The sequence below is a fragment of the Anomaloglossus baeobatrachus genome, chromosome 1 (genome assembly GCF_048569485.1).
Source record: "Anomaloglossus baeobatrachus isolate aAnoBae1 chromosome 1, aAnoBae1.hap1, whole genome shotgun sequence".
Taxonomy (NCBI): domain Eukaryota; kingdom Metazoa; phylum Chordata; class Amphibia; order Anura; family Aromobatidae; genus Anomaloglossus; species Anomaloglossus baeobatrachus.
The window spans coordinates 846,809,615-846,828,010 of NC_134353.1; the positions used below are offsets into that span (position 1 = coordinate 846,809,615).

Below are 18,396 nucleotides of genomic sequence, written 5' to 3' on the forward strand. Positions count from 1 at the left end.
GAAACGATCTGCTTCGATGCATCGTGCGGTTTTGTGCTTGAAATGCGTTGATTTTTCGTGCTTCATTCCCGATGAAATTTCACCATGCCAGTGTTGGGAGTTTGGTTTTTTTAATTCCTGCTGGATATTGATATATCACAAAAAAGGGGCATGGGACATATAGAGTTTGGATCAATGTTTCCCAAACTGCAGTCCTACGGGTCCCTGACAGGTCATGTTTTCAGGATTTTCTTAGTATTGCACAGATGAGAGAAAATGTGGCATTTTCTGATGTCTTGATAATGATCCCATCATCTGTGCAATGCTAAGGAAATCCTGAAGATGTGATCTGTTGGGAACCCGGAGGACTGGAATTTGGGAAACACTGGTTTAGATGGTCTATTTATTTCTATTAGGGAAAGCTCACAAAGTGTATGAATCAGACTAGTGCAATGAGAGAAAATCTCGCATTGTACTTGGACCAATGTTATTCAATGAGGGAGAGCAGATTGTCAGCTTTTTTTCTCATCCAGATTCTGGATGAGAGAAGTCACAGCATGCTGCGATAGTCAGCGAGAGCCGTGTCACTTCCACCCATACAAGTCTATGGGTGCGAGTGAAACATCGGACTGCACTCGGATGACATCCAAGTGCAATGCAATATACACAGAGGCTAAGGCTACTTTCACACATCCGGTTTGAGCACTGCGGCTCAATCCAGCTGTGTAAGACAGTGGGGGGGGAGGGCACCAAAAAATTAATGAACAATACAAAGGGATCAAAGCCACTTAGCACCTTGGGGAACTGGAATGCATCAACAAGAAAAAGAAATGTGCAAAATAAGTGGGATCACCACAATAGATAAATATACAAAAATATCTTTATTATAGAATAGGCACAAGTACCAACAACCAATTAAAATCAATTAAAAAAGCAAAACAGCTTATAGAAAACACACATACTAAGAGTGCCAATGGTATGACACCCAAAGAATACCTCACACCCTCAAGGAGCCCGAACCCCACAAACATGTAAAAATGCAATGATTTAAAGCACAGTGTCCATAGACTGGGACCATCAAGGGAGCAGATGGATAATGCAAAATCAATCAAACAGATCAGAGTCCCAGTAAATACCGTGGTAGGTTAGCAGTGTAGCAATATCGCCACCAATAAACATGATTTGAAGCAAAAATAACACATACAATACCACCTACGGATGGACACACTAAGGGGTGCAGGCAAGAAGTAGAGGGGTGAGGTATAATCCCCACGCGTATCGCTACAAAGTGTAGCTTCCTCAGGGGAAATGTCAATCCGGCTGTGAAACATATGCAACGGATGCGGCGAAAACACCGCATCCTTTGCATACGTTTTTACATGCGGTCCGTCCGTTTTTTTCCGGTTGCGGCACGCTACTGAGCATGCGCAGTGGAAGAAACCGCATGCGGCGGCCGGATGCGTTTTTTGCTGCATCGCGCCGCATCCAGCGTTCATAGGCATGCATTGAAAAATGCGCCGCAGCGGCTGGATGCAGCGCGATGCGTTTTTTTTGCCGGAGCAAAAAACGTGCCAGGGAACGTTCCATCCGGCCGCCGCATCGGCTAAATCTGCCGCATGCGGCAAAAACTGGACGGAACGCAAGCACATGCAGCACAATGTGGTGCCAATGCAAGTCAATGCTGGAAAAACCGAAACTGGCGGCAAAAAAAAACTGTTTCGTTTTTTCAGCAGAGAGCCGGATTGTGCCGCACTGCTACAGACGGATGTGTGAAAGTAGCCTAACAATGGAGGGCAGACAATGGAGGAGATGGGGAGATTAATCCCTCCCTCTCCTCCACAGCTGCAGGATCGGATCACAGTCGCATGACACTCTGCTCACACTGGCAGCACAGTGGGAGCCGAGAGTCATTAGCATATCGCATCCAATGCACTTGCATTGGATGACATAGCCTTAGGTTTATGAGCTGGTTTCTCTTTTTTTCAATATGAATCATCTAAATGGAACTTGAAGAGCTCATAGGATCAGACTAAAAAAATCAAGTTATCATCAGGCTAAGGCCAGGAGGAAACTCATGATACCAAATTTCCTGAAGGGTCGTCTTTGGTATCTTTTTATTTTCTTTTTTTAAAGGTGATAAAGGTCTGATCATTTTTTTTAGGCGCTTCACGAAGCCTGATGTGGTCAAAAGCAGATGAAAAAGACTGAACATATACACAGCAAGTCGTTTTGACAGTGCAGTGCATATGTTAACTCTTTGTAGTTTCTAAAATACTTTTACGAATGGTATTTGCCTGGAAAAGATGTGTGCACAGACAAATTACTCACAGGCACTGTTCAAAGTGGCATAATGGCTCCATATGCTCCTCAAAAAAATTTATAAAGCAAAGGGGTACATTACAGCAAGGTGTCACCGTCTTACCCATAAACACCAGACAAGAACCGTGCCTGGCTTTTTAATAGTAGACACATAAAAAAAGAGCATTATGTATGAAAGATAAGACTCATATGCTCGCTGTAGCAATGAGTTATCACATCTGAAAAGGTTGTCAGATAAGACCTGATAATCATTTACCCCAGTGATATCCATGTACACTGTATAAGTCGTCTTCAGTCCAACCACCGGACATAATACAAACCATTAATGGATGTCCTCTTCAGTCTACTGGGTGGAAAATGCGTTAATGTGTGTACTAAGACACGTCAGCATTCAAACTAATGAAAGCCATTTCATTTCTGCCCAAGATTCTGATATTAAACAATGGCAACGAATCAGAACAATATTTTCAGCCCAAGGAGGATAGCACAGATACTGACTCTGAGATTTTATAAAGTTTAACAGATTCTAGGAGTCAATTTATAAGAAGAAGAAAAAAAAAAGAAAAAGAGAAAATTAGAATATTATATACTTCTTCATCTTATTATCTACAGTGTGCTCTGGGTGGAGGGATGGCACATACAACAGGGTTTTGGTTTTTACTCCATTTGAACATAAATATTGGATTGTATTCTTTAAGAGACAACAGTATATACTGGCAGTAGTGTGATGACTATTTTAAAAATTTTGCAAAACGAAAATGAAACCCCTTACATTCGAGGAACAATTGCATTCAAATGACATTACCCATAAAAGTTCCTCGATTGCACATGGTTTCATAAAAAAAAAAAAAATTTTTTGTCATTACACTAACTGACAGACTACAGGCAGATTTTTTTTTCTCTTTTTTAAATAAAAGCGCCCAACATGTTTTGGATGATAAAACATGATAAAATCTACCGTATTTTTCGGACTATAAGACGCACCCTGGTTTTAGAGGAGGAAAATCGGAAAATAAAACTTGAAGCAAAAAAATGTGGTCATGACACACTGTTATTGGGCGAGGATCTGCTGCTGACACTGTTATGGGTGTAATGTCCCCAAATTCTCTACTAAGGTACCCCATCCTGGTAATGATCCTCCTGCCGTGTATATGATCCTGCTATAAACCCCCATCCTGCTCATATACCCCCATCCTGCTCATATACTCCCATCCTGTTCATATACCCCCCATCCTGCTCATATTCCCCCATCCATCCTGTTCATATACCCCCATCCTGTTCATATACCCCCATCCTGTTCATATACCCCCATCCTGCTCATATACTCCCATCCTGTTCATATACCCCCATCCATTTTGTTCATATACCCCCATCCTGCTCATATACCCCATCCTGTTCATATACCCCCATCCTGTTCATATACCCCCATCCTGTTCATATACCCCCATCCTGTTCATATACCCCCCATCCTGTTCATATATCCCCCATTCATCCTGCTCATATACTCCCATTCTGCTATATGCCCCCATCGTGCTCATATACCATCCTGGTATATGGCCTGTATCCTATAGCACAGAGAAAAAAAAATAAACGTTTATACTCACCTGTTCCTCACTCCCTGCAGCACCGATCATCTTCCTCTCTGCGTCGCTGACCTGTGTGTGTGGAGATGTTCCCCTGCAGCGTCGCGATGTCTTCCTGTCTGTGCCGATCACCTGATCAGCACAGATCAGCTGACCGGCACAGACAGGAAGACGTCGCGTGCTGCAGGGGGACAGCTCCACACACTGGGACGGGTGAGTGTACTGATTCACTGCACCCCACACTGATGATGACGCGCGGGGGGCAGTGAATACAGCCGCACATGATCACTACAGGCTGTAATTGCCAGGGGTGATCATGCGGACTGACTCTTTACTATGCGCGCGTCCCCGCTTGTCCTCCCGCCCACCTGTAGCTCCAGCTTCTGCGCTGAGAAATGGGCGGGAGGATGGGCGTGCATATGTAATGAGCGGGCCCACGTGGTCACAGCAGGCTGCTACAGCCTGCTCGTGCCCCCGATGACCCGCTCCACCGCAGCACCCTCATTCCCGGCCGCAGCCCTATAGTCAGACCATAAGACGCACCCCCAACTTTCCCCCAACATTTGGGGAAAAAAAGTGCGTCTTATGGTCCGAAAAATACGGTATTCTCAGCCTTCTCACCTGACTTGACTCAATGGGCCTGTTTTGACAATTTTTACCAGCATCCTGGCCCAAAACTACCTGAAATCTCGCAAAATATTGAAGCCAATATGTAGTTATTGACATTTTACGCCAGTTCCACAAAAAGCGAGCAAAGCTTAGATGAAAGGGGTGTGGATGAGCTAAGCTGGCAAATTCGTCATAATTTACTTTACTATTACAGTGGAAATCACAGAAATGTTCTCTAGTTTCTCAGTAGAGCACTTTTCTTGCCATAGCGCATGGCAGCTGAAATGTGCCCCAAATTAATTACGAGGAGCACGCCCTTTAATGAATTTGGAGCACACCTTTCATGAAAGCAGGCATCCAAAACTTCAGTCTGGATGAACCATGGGGCTAAAGAAGAAAAACACAACAGCGAAGGTTTCGTAAATTATGCATATATTACATGTTTATTACAGATGCAACATAATTTGTAAAATTTACATTATGAAAAAAATATTTACATTATTTTTTTGTAAGATAAACTTGTTTTGTTTTTAATTTACAATCAAAAGTAAGAACATTCCATAAAAAGTCAGGAGTACTTTAGCTTCAGTGTTTACAAAGTCATCTACACAAGAGGCAGCTACAAGGAGAGAACGGTGTACAAAAGCAAGAGCCAGCTCGCTACACACAACATTCGGCAGATACCAGCATCGACCTGAAGATTAAAGTCATTTCATTCACTATTGAAAAATTCCCATATAAATCTGTATGGCTTCAGTATTGTAACCTGCTCTTACAATGAATACAATTCTGATTATGTACGTTTAAAAGTGCTAAAATGGATACATACGACTAGGTTTACATAGTTCTGCTTCGTATTCTTGCAGACAAAAAAATAATATTAGTCCAGATAGTTACTGGTCAGAATGAAAAACAGATTACAATAGAGAACCAGAAGAGTCGGGTATTAGCTTCCTGAACTGTAGAGTAAAAAAGCCCCAATAAATGCATTGCCCTTCACACCAGTATTGCTTGGTATATTGCTACAAACACATTTATAGTGAATATTGGTAAGCATGGTTATTGCTTAGTAGTAGGCGTCTTATCGGTAACTTGCGTACTGTAGGTATTATAGGTAACTTTGGTTAAATATCGGCAGTTACATCTAACAGAGCACTGTAAAGAGTGGGTAATAAATAACAAGGAGGATTCTTTACAAGACAAGATTTTAAGATTTCATATAAAGTCATCAAGAAAACATCCAATAAAAGGAGCGTCCGTGCAAAATGACTGCACAAACCGAGCACAGGCGCTTAGTGCACTTTGGAGTAGCGGCCAGGTTGAAAACCAGCATCATCCCACCATCTATCTCAACCCCGCCCTTCCTTGATTGACAGCTCAGGCTTTACAAGAGCAAGGGGTTGGGGGACAGATTTTAGAAAACAAAAAGCAGGAAGGAAGCGATGTTTTTTCTTTTCGTATCCCGAGTCCCCCGGGGGGACATTCAAAATAATCTGTTAAACTCCTTTGTCCCCTCTGGCAGGGGACATCACGCCGATGGGTGGCAACGAATGTAGTCTTCTGCCAATGGGTTTCAGCAGATTCCGTTTTCACTACTGTACGCTGGAATAAATATAACTGATGACGACCTATAATAGGTTTTCAATGGGCGAAAGAGGAAATTGTATTGGATAGGAAAAGGGAAAAGGAGCACTGAGAGCCTGTGCTTGGTTTGAGCAGTCATTTTGTGCGGACAGACTCCTTTCAATCTGCTAATTTAGAGTCATGTACCTTATGTACAATCTACAGACACTCCTGCCTTTAATGCATAGGCACATTTGAAGGCAAAACTGATGCACTAGGTTCAGTAGGGGGCGCTGCATGTCACGGGTATATTCTTTGGTGTTCATTGATTCCCGGTGTCATTCACTAGGTGTGACCAGTTTATACATTGTGTCTGGAGTGTTTTTTTTTTTTTTAATAACTATTCAAAAATAAAACGGCATGAGAGGTTATTATTTGTTATGCTGTTTTATTCTCGAATGGTTGTTTAAGATAGAAAACACTCTAGACACAATGTATACGCCGTGTCACGCCTAGTGAGTGATACCGGGATTCAAGGAACAACAAAAAATATACCAGTGACATGCAGCGCCCCTTGCATAACATAGCGCATCAGTTTTGCCTTCATTAAAAGCAAGAGTGTCTAGATTAATGAACTGAAGCCCAATATTCTGTGATAACCGTGGTATGTGTATATGTCAGCAGGGCAGCGTATACTACATAAAATTCCCTCTTGGTTCTTATTGGCAGCCTGGATTTGGCAGGTGGCTTTCCCATGGCTGGGATGCCAACACCGATCACAAAATACGGGGATTGTCCCTGCTTATGATAAAGTTCCCCATAATGTAAAGTTTTTCTCAGTCACAATCAGTTTAGCCGGATATATGTACGTGTCTGCGTGGTCAACATTTCATTGTAATTTAACTGGCATAGCACACGAATGGAAGAAGAAAATAAACCTTACGAAACTTTTTTTGGCCACGCTGTTGCATTTACCAGGCTCCATGCACGTCTATATGTAGAGGTGAGCAGGTTAGGTGATAACAGTCTACAGATATCTGAGAGGATGTGTGTGAGATCGGCAGGTATTTTGCCCCTGTCCCATTCTAATGGATGCCTATCTGATTGCGCCTGAGTACATGCAAATACTGGTAGACTGGAAATCACTATCCCCATTCACCAATCCATGTGGGAGTGAGAAAAGTAGGTCTAAAGGGTGCTTTACACGCTGCGACATCGCTAGCGATCTCGTTAGCGATGTGACACGCCAGATCGCAGATGCAATCTGCCGAGATCGCACATAGGTAGTTTTTATAGCGCCGGTCAAATGTGCGATCTCGGCAGATCGCATCTACGATCTGGCGTGTCACATCGCTAACGAGATCGCTAGTGATGTCGCAGCGTGTAAAGCACCCTTAACACTTTGATGTATACTTTTCCTTGAAGTGTTTGCCCTCATATACAAAGGACCCCTGACAATGTACAGCACTTCTGGATATTGGGGACACAGCAATCAGCTGTAGTCTGTGGAGGCAGATGTTATGTTCCACTGCAGCAGCACCTCAGGTGAAATGAAGCATTACACTGTGCCCACATAAATCTATGCACTGTCCATGTAAAGGAAAAAAAAAAAGACGTTCTGTCCTCCACTGTGAAAGATGTTTTTTGAAATTGATGGAGGTCCTAAACTAGAGACCGTTGTCTATAAATTGAGATTTCCCTAGTAAAACGTTTGACAATGTGTTTTCTAGCAGACAACTCATTACACCCCACTGCTTAAATGCTGCCCTCCGCCTACATAGCAATGGGTCAGCATCTAAGCAGAGGTTACATTCTTCAAGGCTCTAGCACATTACAATGATATCTTGGTTGACCTCCACTTATGGATGAAGACCATGAACTGCAGCAATGTCTGAAACTATTCTATTAGTGTTTTATATATGTGTTCATTCCCAACATAGACAGGTTGAAAGCAAGCAATCTTATCGAAAATTAGTGGTAAGTGAACAGCTGCTCCACGCTCGCCATTCAGATTAAAATCTAACCAACGCAAAACCTGAAAATTTAGGATTGACCCCCAACATGGGCCAGTCAGCTTAGTAAGGAAGCATTTTATCAGTCTTCATACTTGAGTTGAGTTAGAATTATCTCTCCACCACTAGTGTGAGGACCGAGCTGAACAACGTCTGCGTTTTAAGTGAAGCTCGGTTGTGTCAATTTCACAACAAATCAACATTAGATGTGTTTCCTATATAAAAATATAAGACTAAGTTCTATATTTAATTCCCCCAGATGCCCTGATCTTCATGTCAGAAAGGTTCCAGCAGCTTCACTTCAGATTTGTGCTCAATACAGGAAAGTGTTCCCCTGAGGAAGCTGCTATTTGCAGCGAAACGCAGAGGCCATCCTTGTTCCAGTCTCTACTTCTAGTCTTCTCCCTGGGTTCCTCGTATGCGCCAAGTGGGCTAACCTATATTCTGTATTAGTCTTGGATAACACATAATATATATATTTTTTTTTACTTTACATATTAGAACTTTTTTGTATTTAATTTATTACACTTGATCATTTGCAATACTGTTTTATGTCATCCATCATTTAAAGGGCGCACTTCGCAGGCCATTGTTCATGGTTGCCAATCATTTTATGTGTTGACACTCCGTTAATACGGTGTATAAAGAGGGCTTAATGACGGGCTTATACTGTGGCTACACCATTCTCTGTCTAGTCATCAGCCATGACAAAGAAGATGGGTAACTCTGCTATTGTAGAGAGTCAGTCATCCTTTTCACACACAGCACTCGCTTCATGTTGACATAGAAAACGCTCTGTGTCGGCCACAAAGCAGACGTTGATTTGTCTGGACCGGGACTGTGCTGATGTCTGAAGATTGGTGTAGCTTGGGAAAAAACAGTATATGAGGAACTCATTAGAAGTGGATGTGTCACCACTTTCACACTACAAACTGCATAAAATAGATCTGAGATCAGATGAGGCCACGCTCACATCAGTGGTATTGTGCCGCAAAACCGGATCCATCAGAAATGTGTTTCAGCTCCATTCATTTCCTATGGAATCTCAGCAAGATGCGGTTACATGCGGTAACGTACAATGCATGCTTCCGCATGTGACCGCATGTTGCCGCGATCCATAGGAAATTAATGGAGCTGAAACACAATTGTGACAGATCCGGTTTTGCGGCAAAATACCGCTGATGTCAAGCCGGCCTGAGGATGTTGAATTCAAGGTCAGACTGGCTGTGTAATCCTCTCTGAAAGTTGTAAAGTCTGACACTGAAATTAGCCTTTTAGGAGTCCAGGTGTAAGCTAGGCCCATCATATGTTCACAGTCAGTGGGATGGTCTAGGAACAACTTAATGATGTAGAAACTTTGTACAGTCTAGTGACTGATCTGCTTTAAAGAGAATTCTTTTGACAATGACATCCCCATGAATGGGTAAAATAAAAAGTGACATCACTGAAATGCACAATCTTTGCATATGAGGCAGTTTTGGAACAACAAAGACATTTTTTGCACAACATATCACGGTTTCCATTCCCGCTGCCGCTCAGCCATGTATTACTCCTGTGTACAATATGCAGATTAGTTATCCTCCAAAAGAAAAAGTTTGCAGCATAGAACAGTCATGTTGGGCGAATAGGGTTTGACGACCAGCCGTGTGAGCAAGCGCACTGAGGTCTGTACGTGGCAACCAGCCGTGTGAACGGGCACACTGAGGTCTGTACGTGGCAACCAGCCGTGTGAACGAGCACACTGAGGTCTGTACGTGGCAACCAGCCGTGTGAACGGGCACACTGAGGTCTGTACGTGGCAACCAGCCATGTGAGCGAGCACACTGAGGTCTGTACGTGGCAACCAGCCGTGTGAGCGAGCACACTGAGGTCTGTACGTGGCAACCAGCCGTGTGAGCGAGCGCACTGAGGTCTGTACGTGGCAACCAGCCGTGTGAGCGAGCGCACTGAGGTCTGTACGTGGCATGTAGAAGGTTGCATACTCGACAATAAACTAGCCCTTATAGTTCTCTGTTCACAATGGCTGGAGAGCCGCAGGTTGTCGACCAGTGCAGGGAACAACCAGAAAGAATGACAAGGGTAATAGATCCTGATCGGAAAGGCACAGATGTTAATGCATATAAAAATAACTTTGCCTTCGTCATCGTTGTCCTATTCATTTTCCTGTAATTGCACTTTCATTGAAATTAGCCATAAGACAAGAATTAAAATAAGTGTAATATGTATATCAGCAATTTTGTCTGTCATGTCTATTCTGGACAATTAGGGCACATGGGCTAAATAACATTTCTGTGGATTTTGGCACCCACAAGGAAAGCAGCCATTTTTACATCAAGTTATGTAGTGAATTGATTGGCCACCTTAAGGAGAGGAGTCAACAATCTGGCTGCGTCCGAAGAGCGTGGGCCAACGAGAGCCTGAATCGGGGAAGTTGGGATAAATAATTTACTGGCCTGACTATTTACATGGGTATAAAACACTGTATAAAAGGACGTCTGATTGCTCTTGCAATTTTTTGTTACAAAATGTAGTCTTATGTAATATTCTGATACAAAATGGCTTGTTACAAGGAAAGTGTAGCCTTTATACAAATACACAGAATTTGCCTTTTTTTTTTTTTCTTTCTCTCGACAGCGGACCTTCAACCGTGACGGACGAAAACTTCAGTGCTACAACAGTGTCCAAAAGATATTACACAAAATGACTCATAAGTGCATTTTTATGCTTTGTAGTTGGCAGCAATATAGAAATACCTTCTAAACAATTAAAAATATATATAAATCTATAATTAAAACAGCATGTGGAAGATTTCCGATAAATTAACAGGAAAGCAGTTTCCTTATATCCCATGATTAAAAATAAAAATTTTTAAAAAAAAACCAAAAAAAAAAACCATTAAATTAAAATCAATAGTCGGCCATGTATTTTCCTGTAAGAAAAAATAGAAATATAAATTACTAAATGGTTATTTCTTACAAATGCACAAGCACAATGAGTAATAGACATTGAATTTAACATCAGGCAATGCTCACGCTGACTTCAGAAATCTGAAATTGGATTCTGGTGCGGATTAGACGACAGATCTGCATATAGATTAGCCCTATAGTAATTCAATGAGCTGATCTGCACCATTAGGGTATGTGCTCATTTGGGACAAGATTCCTCAAGACACGCTCAAACTAGGCCAGTTTTTCTGGGGTAGAATGTGCTGAATTCATTAATGTGAACCTAACAATTGATAATGCTGCCACAGGCATTATGTAACAGATCATGGCCATATGATTCCAGACACACGTGCTTAACTCAAATGCTGCGGCATGTCAGAGAAGAAGGGAATTTTGTTTACTTACCGTAAATTCCTTTTCTTCTAGCTCCTATTGGGAGACCCAGACAATTGGGTGTATAGCTTCTGCCTCCGGAGGCCACACAAAGTATTACACTTTAAAAAGTGTAACCCCTCCCCTCTGCTATACACCCTCCCGTGCATCACGGGCTCATCAGTTTTGGTGCCAAAGCAGGAAGGAGGAAACTTATAAATTGGTCTAAGGTAAATTCAATCCGAAGGATGTTCGGAGAACTGAAACCATGAACCAAAAGAACAATTCAACATGAACAACATGTGTACACAAAAGAACAACCAGCCCGAAGGGAACAGGGGCGGGTGCTGGGTCTCCCAATAGGAGCTAGAAGAAAAGGAATTTACGGTAAGTAAACAAAATTCCCTTCTTCTTTGTCTTTGAGACCCAGACAATTGGGACGTCCAAAAGCAATCCCTGGGTGGGTAAAAGAATACCTCGATAAAAAGAGCCGAAAACGGCCCCCTCTTATAGGTGGGCAACTGCCGCCTGAAGGAGTTGCCTACCTAGGCTGGCATCTGCCGAAGCAGAGGCATGTACCTGATAGTTTTTCGTGAAAGTGTGCAGACTCGACCAGACCACACCTGCTGAGCCGTAGCCTGGTGTCGCAATGCCCAGGAAGCATCTACGGCTCTGGTAGAATGGGCTTACAGCCCTGCAGGCATTGGAAGCCCACAAGAACGATAGGCTTCAAGAATCGGTTCCTTGATCTACCGAGCCAAGGTTGACTTGAAAACCTGAAAACCCTTACTCTGGCCCGCGACAAGGACACAGAGCGCATCCGACCGGCGCCGGGGCGCCGTGCGAGAAATGTAGAGCCGGAGTGCTCTCACCAGATCTAATAAATGCAAATCCTTTTCACATTGGTGAACTGGATGAGGGCCCAAGGGTAAGAAGATATCCTGCTTGAGATGAAACGGGGATACCTTAGGGAGAAAGTCCGGGACCGGACGCAGAACCCCTTATCCTGGTGAAACACCAGGACGGGGGCTCTGCATGATAGTGCTGCTAGCTCAGACACTCTCCTGAGTGATGTGACTGCCACCAGGAAGGCCACCTTCTGTGAAGGGCGAGGTAGAGAGACCTCCCGCATCGGCTCGAAAGATGGCTTCTGACAAGTCATCAGCACCCTGTTAAGATCCCAGGGTGCGAACGGACGCTCGTAATATGGGACTATGTGGTCAACCCCCCTGCAGGAACGTGCGGACCTGCGGAAGCCTGGCTAGACGCTTTTGAAAAAACACGGAAAGCGCCGATACTTGTCCCTCGAGAGAGCCGAGACAAGCCCTTGTCCATTCCGGATTGAAGGGAAAGAAAGAAGGAAAAGTGGACAAGGCAAACGGCCAGGGAGTAAAACCCTGATCAGAGCACCAGGATAAGAAGATCCTCCAAGTCCTGGGCTAAATCTCGGCGGACGTTGGTTTCCTTGGCTGTCTCATGGTGGCGATGACATCTTGAGATAACCCTGATGATGCTAGGGGCCAGGGCTCAATGGCCACACCATCAGGATGAGGGCCGCAGTATTCAGATGGAAAAAAGGCCCTTGAGACAGCAAGTCTGGTCGGTCTGGGAGTGCCCACGGTTGACCCACCGTGAGGTGCCACAGCTCCGGGTACCACGATCTCCTCGGCTAGTCTGGAGCGACGAGGATGGTGCGGCGGCAGTCTGACCTGATCTTGCGTAACCCTCTGGGCAGTAGAGCCAGAGGAGGAAATACATAAGTCGAAACTGCGACCAGTCCTGAACTAACGTGTCTGCCGCCAGAGCTCTGTGATCCTTGGACCGAGCCATGAATGCCGGGACTTTGTTGTTGTGCCGAGACACCATTAGATCGACGTCCGGTGTTCCCCAGCGGCAACAGATCTCTAGAAACACGTCCGGGTGAAGAGACCATTCCCCTGCTTCCATGCCCTGGCGACTGAGAAATCTGCTTCTCAGTTTTCTACGCCCGGGATGTGAACTGCGGAGGTGGTGTCGGAGTCCAGGTTCCCTGAGTCCTGTGGCGGAGGAAGACCGCTCCCCACCCTGACAGACTCGCGTCCGTCGTGACCACAGCCCCGGCTGGGGCCGGAAAGATTTGCAAGGGAAATAGAGGCGTTCTTGTTTAGGGACGTCGACCTCCTGTCCCATTTGCGGTGTCCGATAGAAGCGGACGCAGACGAATCTGCGCAAGGGAACTGCCTCCATTGCTGCCACCATCTTCCTTAGGAAGTGTATGAGGCGCCTTAAGGGGTGTGACTGGGTCCGAAGGAGAGAGTGCACCCATGTCTGTAGTGAGCGCTGTTTATGCAGCGGAAGCTTCACTATCGCTGAGAGAGTATGAAACTCCATCCCGAGGCATGAGAGTGTAGGACCGGCACCACTGTTGCCATGACTTTGGTGAAGACTCGACCTGATGGCGAAACGCAGGAAGCGTTGATGCTCTGGTGCAATCGGCACATGGAGATAAGCATCCCTGATGTCGATTGATGCTAGGAAGTCTCCTTGGGCCATCGAGGCGATGACAAAGCGGAGAGATTCCATCCGGAACCGTCAGGTTCTCTGTCTGTTGAGCAGTGTGAAGTCGAGAACGGGGCGGAGTGATCCGTCCTATCTTGGTACCACGAACAAGCTGGAGTAAAAACCGCGACTACGTTCTTGAAGGGGAACGGGGATCGCAACTCCTCCTGCCGTCAGAGTGTTCACCGCCTGAAAACGTGCATCGGCTCGCTCGGGGGGCGGAGATGCTCTGAAGAAACGAGTCGGAGGACGAGAACTGAGCTCTATCCTGTAACCGTAAGACAGAATGTCTCATCCATCGGTCTTGGACATGTGGGGACCGCTCCGCTGACCTGGACCGCCATGCAGAAGAGGTTCTCTGGTTCTTCTGTGGCCCGTTGGACGATGAGGATTGGGACCTAGCTGAGGGTGCTGAGGTCTCTTTGGTTTGGGCTGGGTAAGCACGAGTCCTTTCCCTTGGACTGCTCAATCGTTTCATCCAATTGTTCGCCAAACAATCGGTCGCCAGAAAAAGCAAACCGGACAAGAGCTTCTTGGAAGCAGAATCTGCGTTCCATTCGCGTAGCCACATGGCCCTGCGGACTGCCACCGGAGTGGCGGATGCTACCGCTGTACGGCTAGCCGAGTCCAGGACAGCATGCACGGCGGAGGATGAAAATACCGACGCCTGAGACGTCAAAGACGCTAATTGCGGAGCAGAGTATGACCGCATTAATCTCAGACCGAGCAGCTGAGATAGCCTGGAGTGCCCACACTGCTGCAAAGGCTGGGGCAACGGACGCGCCTATGGCTTCATAGATGGATCTCATTAGGAGCTCTGCCTGTCCGTGGCATTCTTGAGCGTTGAACCGTCAGCCACTGCTACTACTGATCTAGCCGCCAGTCAGGAGACTGGAGGGGCACCTTGGGACACTGAGCCCAACCCTTAACAACGTCAGAGGGGAAGGGACAACGTGTGTTATAAGGCGCTTAGTAAAAACGCTTGTCCGGGAAAGCCCTGTGCTTCTGGACAGCATCTCTGAAGCTTTTGAGAGCCGCGTCCGGACAGAGTCCTGGGTTGCGACCTCCGCCTCATCCTCTATAGAGTCCTAAAGCTGAGACCCTTGATGAAGTCGGGGAAGATTCTAAGCAAGGCCGCTTAGCCGGTCTGGGACTGCGGTTCGTGCCGGAGTCCACCACGTAATAACTAGAGGCCACCCCAGGAGCACGCTTCGGCGCAGACCGTGAGAGGCCTGGGGGCGATCCCGCAGTGCCCGGGGCCTGTGTAAGGGGCCGGTCTGGACTGCAAGGTCCTAGTATCTTAGCAGACCATTTGTCCATAGCCTGAGGCATGGATAGTGAAAATGACTCAGAGTTTCTCAGCAAAAGCTGCAACTCTGTCCCTGCCGCCTGGACAGGGGACGCCGGCGGAGCTCAACCAGGGCCCCCGGCTCCGGCTGAGCGAGTGCCACATGGCCCGAGCAATGCTCACAGTGATCACTGAGGGATACATATGTACAGCCGAACTGTAAAAATGCATACAAACATTATATATCTATATATACAGTTCAGCCCTCTAGGGGGCCCAGCACCGAGGAGAAGCCCCCTGGCGTACCGACCGCTCAAGCAGTTGCTGCTTAAAAACATGGCTGTCGGCGTTTACAGTGGAGGGGGGAGCCGTGGGCGTAACCCCAAAAGTGCGGGAATCTGGTGCCCAGAGTGAAAACGTGAGGGGGGCGGAGGACAGCCGAGTGTGCTCCAGCCCTCACTGTCGGCCTCAGACTGACCGTCCCGCCCTTCCCCCTAACTGGCAGGGCCGGGGGCGGGAGTTTAAGGCGCTAGGCCGCAAAAGCCGGGGGCTAGAGGTAAAAACCGCGGCCGGCAAGCAAGCGCGGTCGGCGCGGTAGTCTGTACTAACCCCGCAGGCGCTGCCAAGTCTGAGGCCAAGGTGCTCCATGCACCGTCCCCAAGGGGACCCTGAGTACCTTGCGGGGATCAGTGTCGTAGAGTGATTAGTGAGGGGGGCGGAGGACAGCCAAGTGTGCTCCGGCCCTCACTGTCGGCGTCAGCCCGACCGTCCCGCCCTTCCCCCTGACTGGCAGGTCCGGGGGCGGGAGTTTCAGGCACTAGGCCGCAAAAGCCGGGGGCTAAAGTTAAACACCGCGGCCGGCAGGCAGGCGCGGTCGGCGCGGTAGTCCCGTACCAACCCCGCAGTCACTGCCAAATCTGAGGCCAAGGTGCTCCATGCACCGTCCCCAAGGGGACACTGAGTACCTGTGCGGGGATCTGTGCCGTAGAGTGCTTAGTGAGGGGGGCGGAGGACAGCCAAGTGTGCTCCAGCTCTCACTGTCGGCGTTAGACCGACCGTCCCGCCCTTCCCCCTGACTGGCAGGCCCGGGGGCGGGAGTATGCGGTACTAGGCCGCAAAAGCCGGGGAGTAAAGTTATAAGCGCGGCCGGCAAACAAGCGCGGTCAGCGCGGTAGTCCCGGCGCACCAACACACCCAGCAGCTGCTGCAGCGTCCATAACACAGGCGCTCTATGCGCCGTCCCCAAGGGGACACAGAGTACCTCAGAGGAGCAGGGCCTTGTCCCTGACGATACCCGGTCTCCTGTCCAGCAGATTCCCCCAGGGGCTGCGGAGGGAGCACGGTCCCAGTGCCTGGTGACCGGTTAGGATCCCACTTCACCCAGAGCCCCTAAGGGATGGGGAAGGAAAACAGCATGTGGCTCCTGCCTATGTACCCGCAATGGGTACCTCAACCTTAACAGCACCGCCGACCAGAGTGGGGTGAGAAGGGAGCATGCCGGGGGCCCTGTTATGGGCCCTCTTTTCTTCCATCCGATATAGTCAGCAGCTGCTGCTGACTAAATTGTGGAGCTTGCGTGCATGTGTGCCTCCTTCGCACAAAGCATAAAAACTGATGAGCCCGTGATGCACGGGAGGGTGTATAGCAGAGGGGAGGGGTTACACTTTTTAAAGTGTAATACTTTGTGTGGCCTCCGGAGGCAGAAGCTATACACCCAATTGTCTGGGTCTCCCAATGGAGCGACAAAGGAAAACAGTTTTAGGCTACATGCGCACGCTGCTTTTTTTCCTGCTTTTTTGCTGCTTTTTTGGCTGCAGTTTTGTCAGCTGAACTTTGACATCTGACTTCCCAGCAAAGTCTATGAGAAGTCAGATTTGTCATGCGCACACTGCAGTTTATTTGTCAGCGTTTTTTTTGTCAAAAGTTTGTGACAAAAAAAATGCAGCATGTTCATTCTTCCTGCGTTTTTGTCAACATTTGTCACCCATTGAAAACAATGAGGGCATCAAAAACGCAGGAAAAATGCATGCTAATCAAAAGTGGTGCATTTTACCTGCCTTTTACCTGCGTTTTTGCTAGCAAAAACGCAGGTGATTTGTCAGGAAGTGAGGTCAGGCAAGTGGTCTGTCCCGTCCCGTCCTCCATGTGTTCCCCGAAGTACCGCTGTCCCCAGGGGAGATGATGTGGAGTACGGGGACTATCAGCAGCGGCAGCGAGAGGGGGATGGACATTGGCAGCTGAAAACATTGATTTTTCCCTCTCGCTGCTGCCGCCGCTGATAGTCCCATCCTCCACGTGTTCCCCGAAGTACCACTGTCCCCAGCGTGCACGCACAGGGGAGATGATGTGGAGGACGGGACTATCAGCAGCAGCGGCAGCGAGAGGGAAAAATCAATGTTTTCAACGTCCATCCCCCTCTCGCTGCTGCCGCCGCTGATAGTCCCGTCCTCCACGTGTTCCCCGAAGTACCGCGGTCCCCAGCGTGCACGCACAGGGGAGATGATGGACCCCTCTCACTGCCACCGCCGCCGCCGCTGAAAGTCCCGGGCTCCACGCTCCTGCCGCCGGCTCCACGCTCCTGCCGCCGGCTCCACGCTCCTGCCGCCGGCTCCACGCTCCTGCCGCCGGCTCCACGCTGTAGCGCGATCAGCTGAGCTGTCACTGAGGTTACTCGCGGCCACCGCTGGATCCAGTGACAGCGCGTATCCTCACTGACAGCTCAGCTGATCGCGCGGCTGTCTTCATTAGCTGCATGGAGGTGACCGGAGCGGCGGTGTCTGCTGCTTCTCCGGTCACCTCCATGCAGCAGCGCTGGATGCGACGCTGGAGCATGCTGGATTACGCCGGACATGGAGGGCTTTGTCGGGGTTAATAAATTGGTAATGAGGGAATGTGTTTGTGTTTTTTATTTCTAATAAAGGATTTTTTCGTGTGTGTGTGTGTGTGTTTATTTACTGTAATTTACAGATTAATCATAGAGGGTGCCTCATAGACGCCTGACATGATTAATCTAGGACTTATTGGCAGCTATGGGCTGCCAATAACTCCTTATTACCCCGATTTGCCAACGCACCAGGGCAAATCGGGAAGAGCCGGGTACAGCCCCAGAACTGTCGCATCTAATGGATGCGGCCATTCTGGGCGGCTGCTGACTGATATTGTTAGGCTGGGGGGCTCCCCATAACGTG

General features: G+C 47.5%; 1 protein-coding gene across 2 annotated transcripts in view; it reads right to left on the reverse strand.

Moving 5' to 3' along the window:
- Positions 1-4,905: 4,905 nt before the first annotated feature.
- FCHO2 (FCH and mu domain containing endocytic adaptor 2) overlaps positions 4,906-18,396 on the reverse strand; it is a 235,623-nt gene continuing 222,132 nt past the window's right edge. For both annotated transcript variants that reach the window (XM_075325194.1, XM_075325187.1), the window contains one exon: positions 4,906-10,994. In XM_075325194.1, coding sequence (XP_075181309.1) covers positions 10,972-10,994 — 23 coding nt within the window. In that variant the 3' untranslated portion in view covers positions 4,906-10,971. The remainder of the gene's footprint in view (positions 10,995-18,396) is intronic.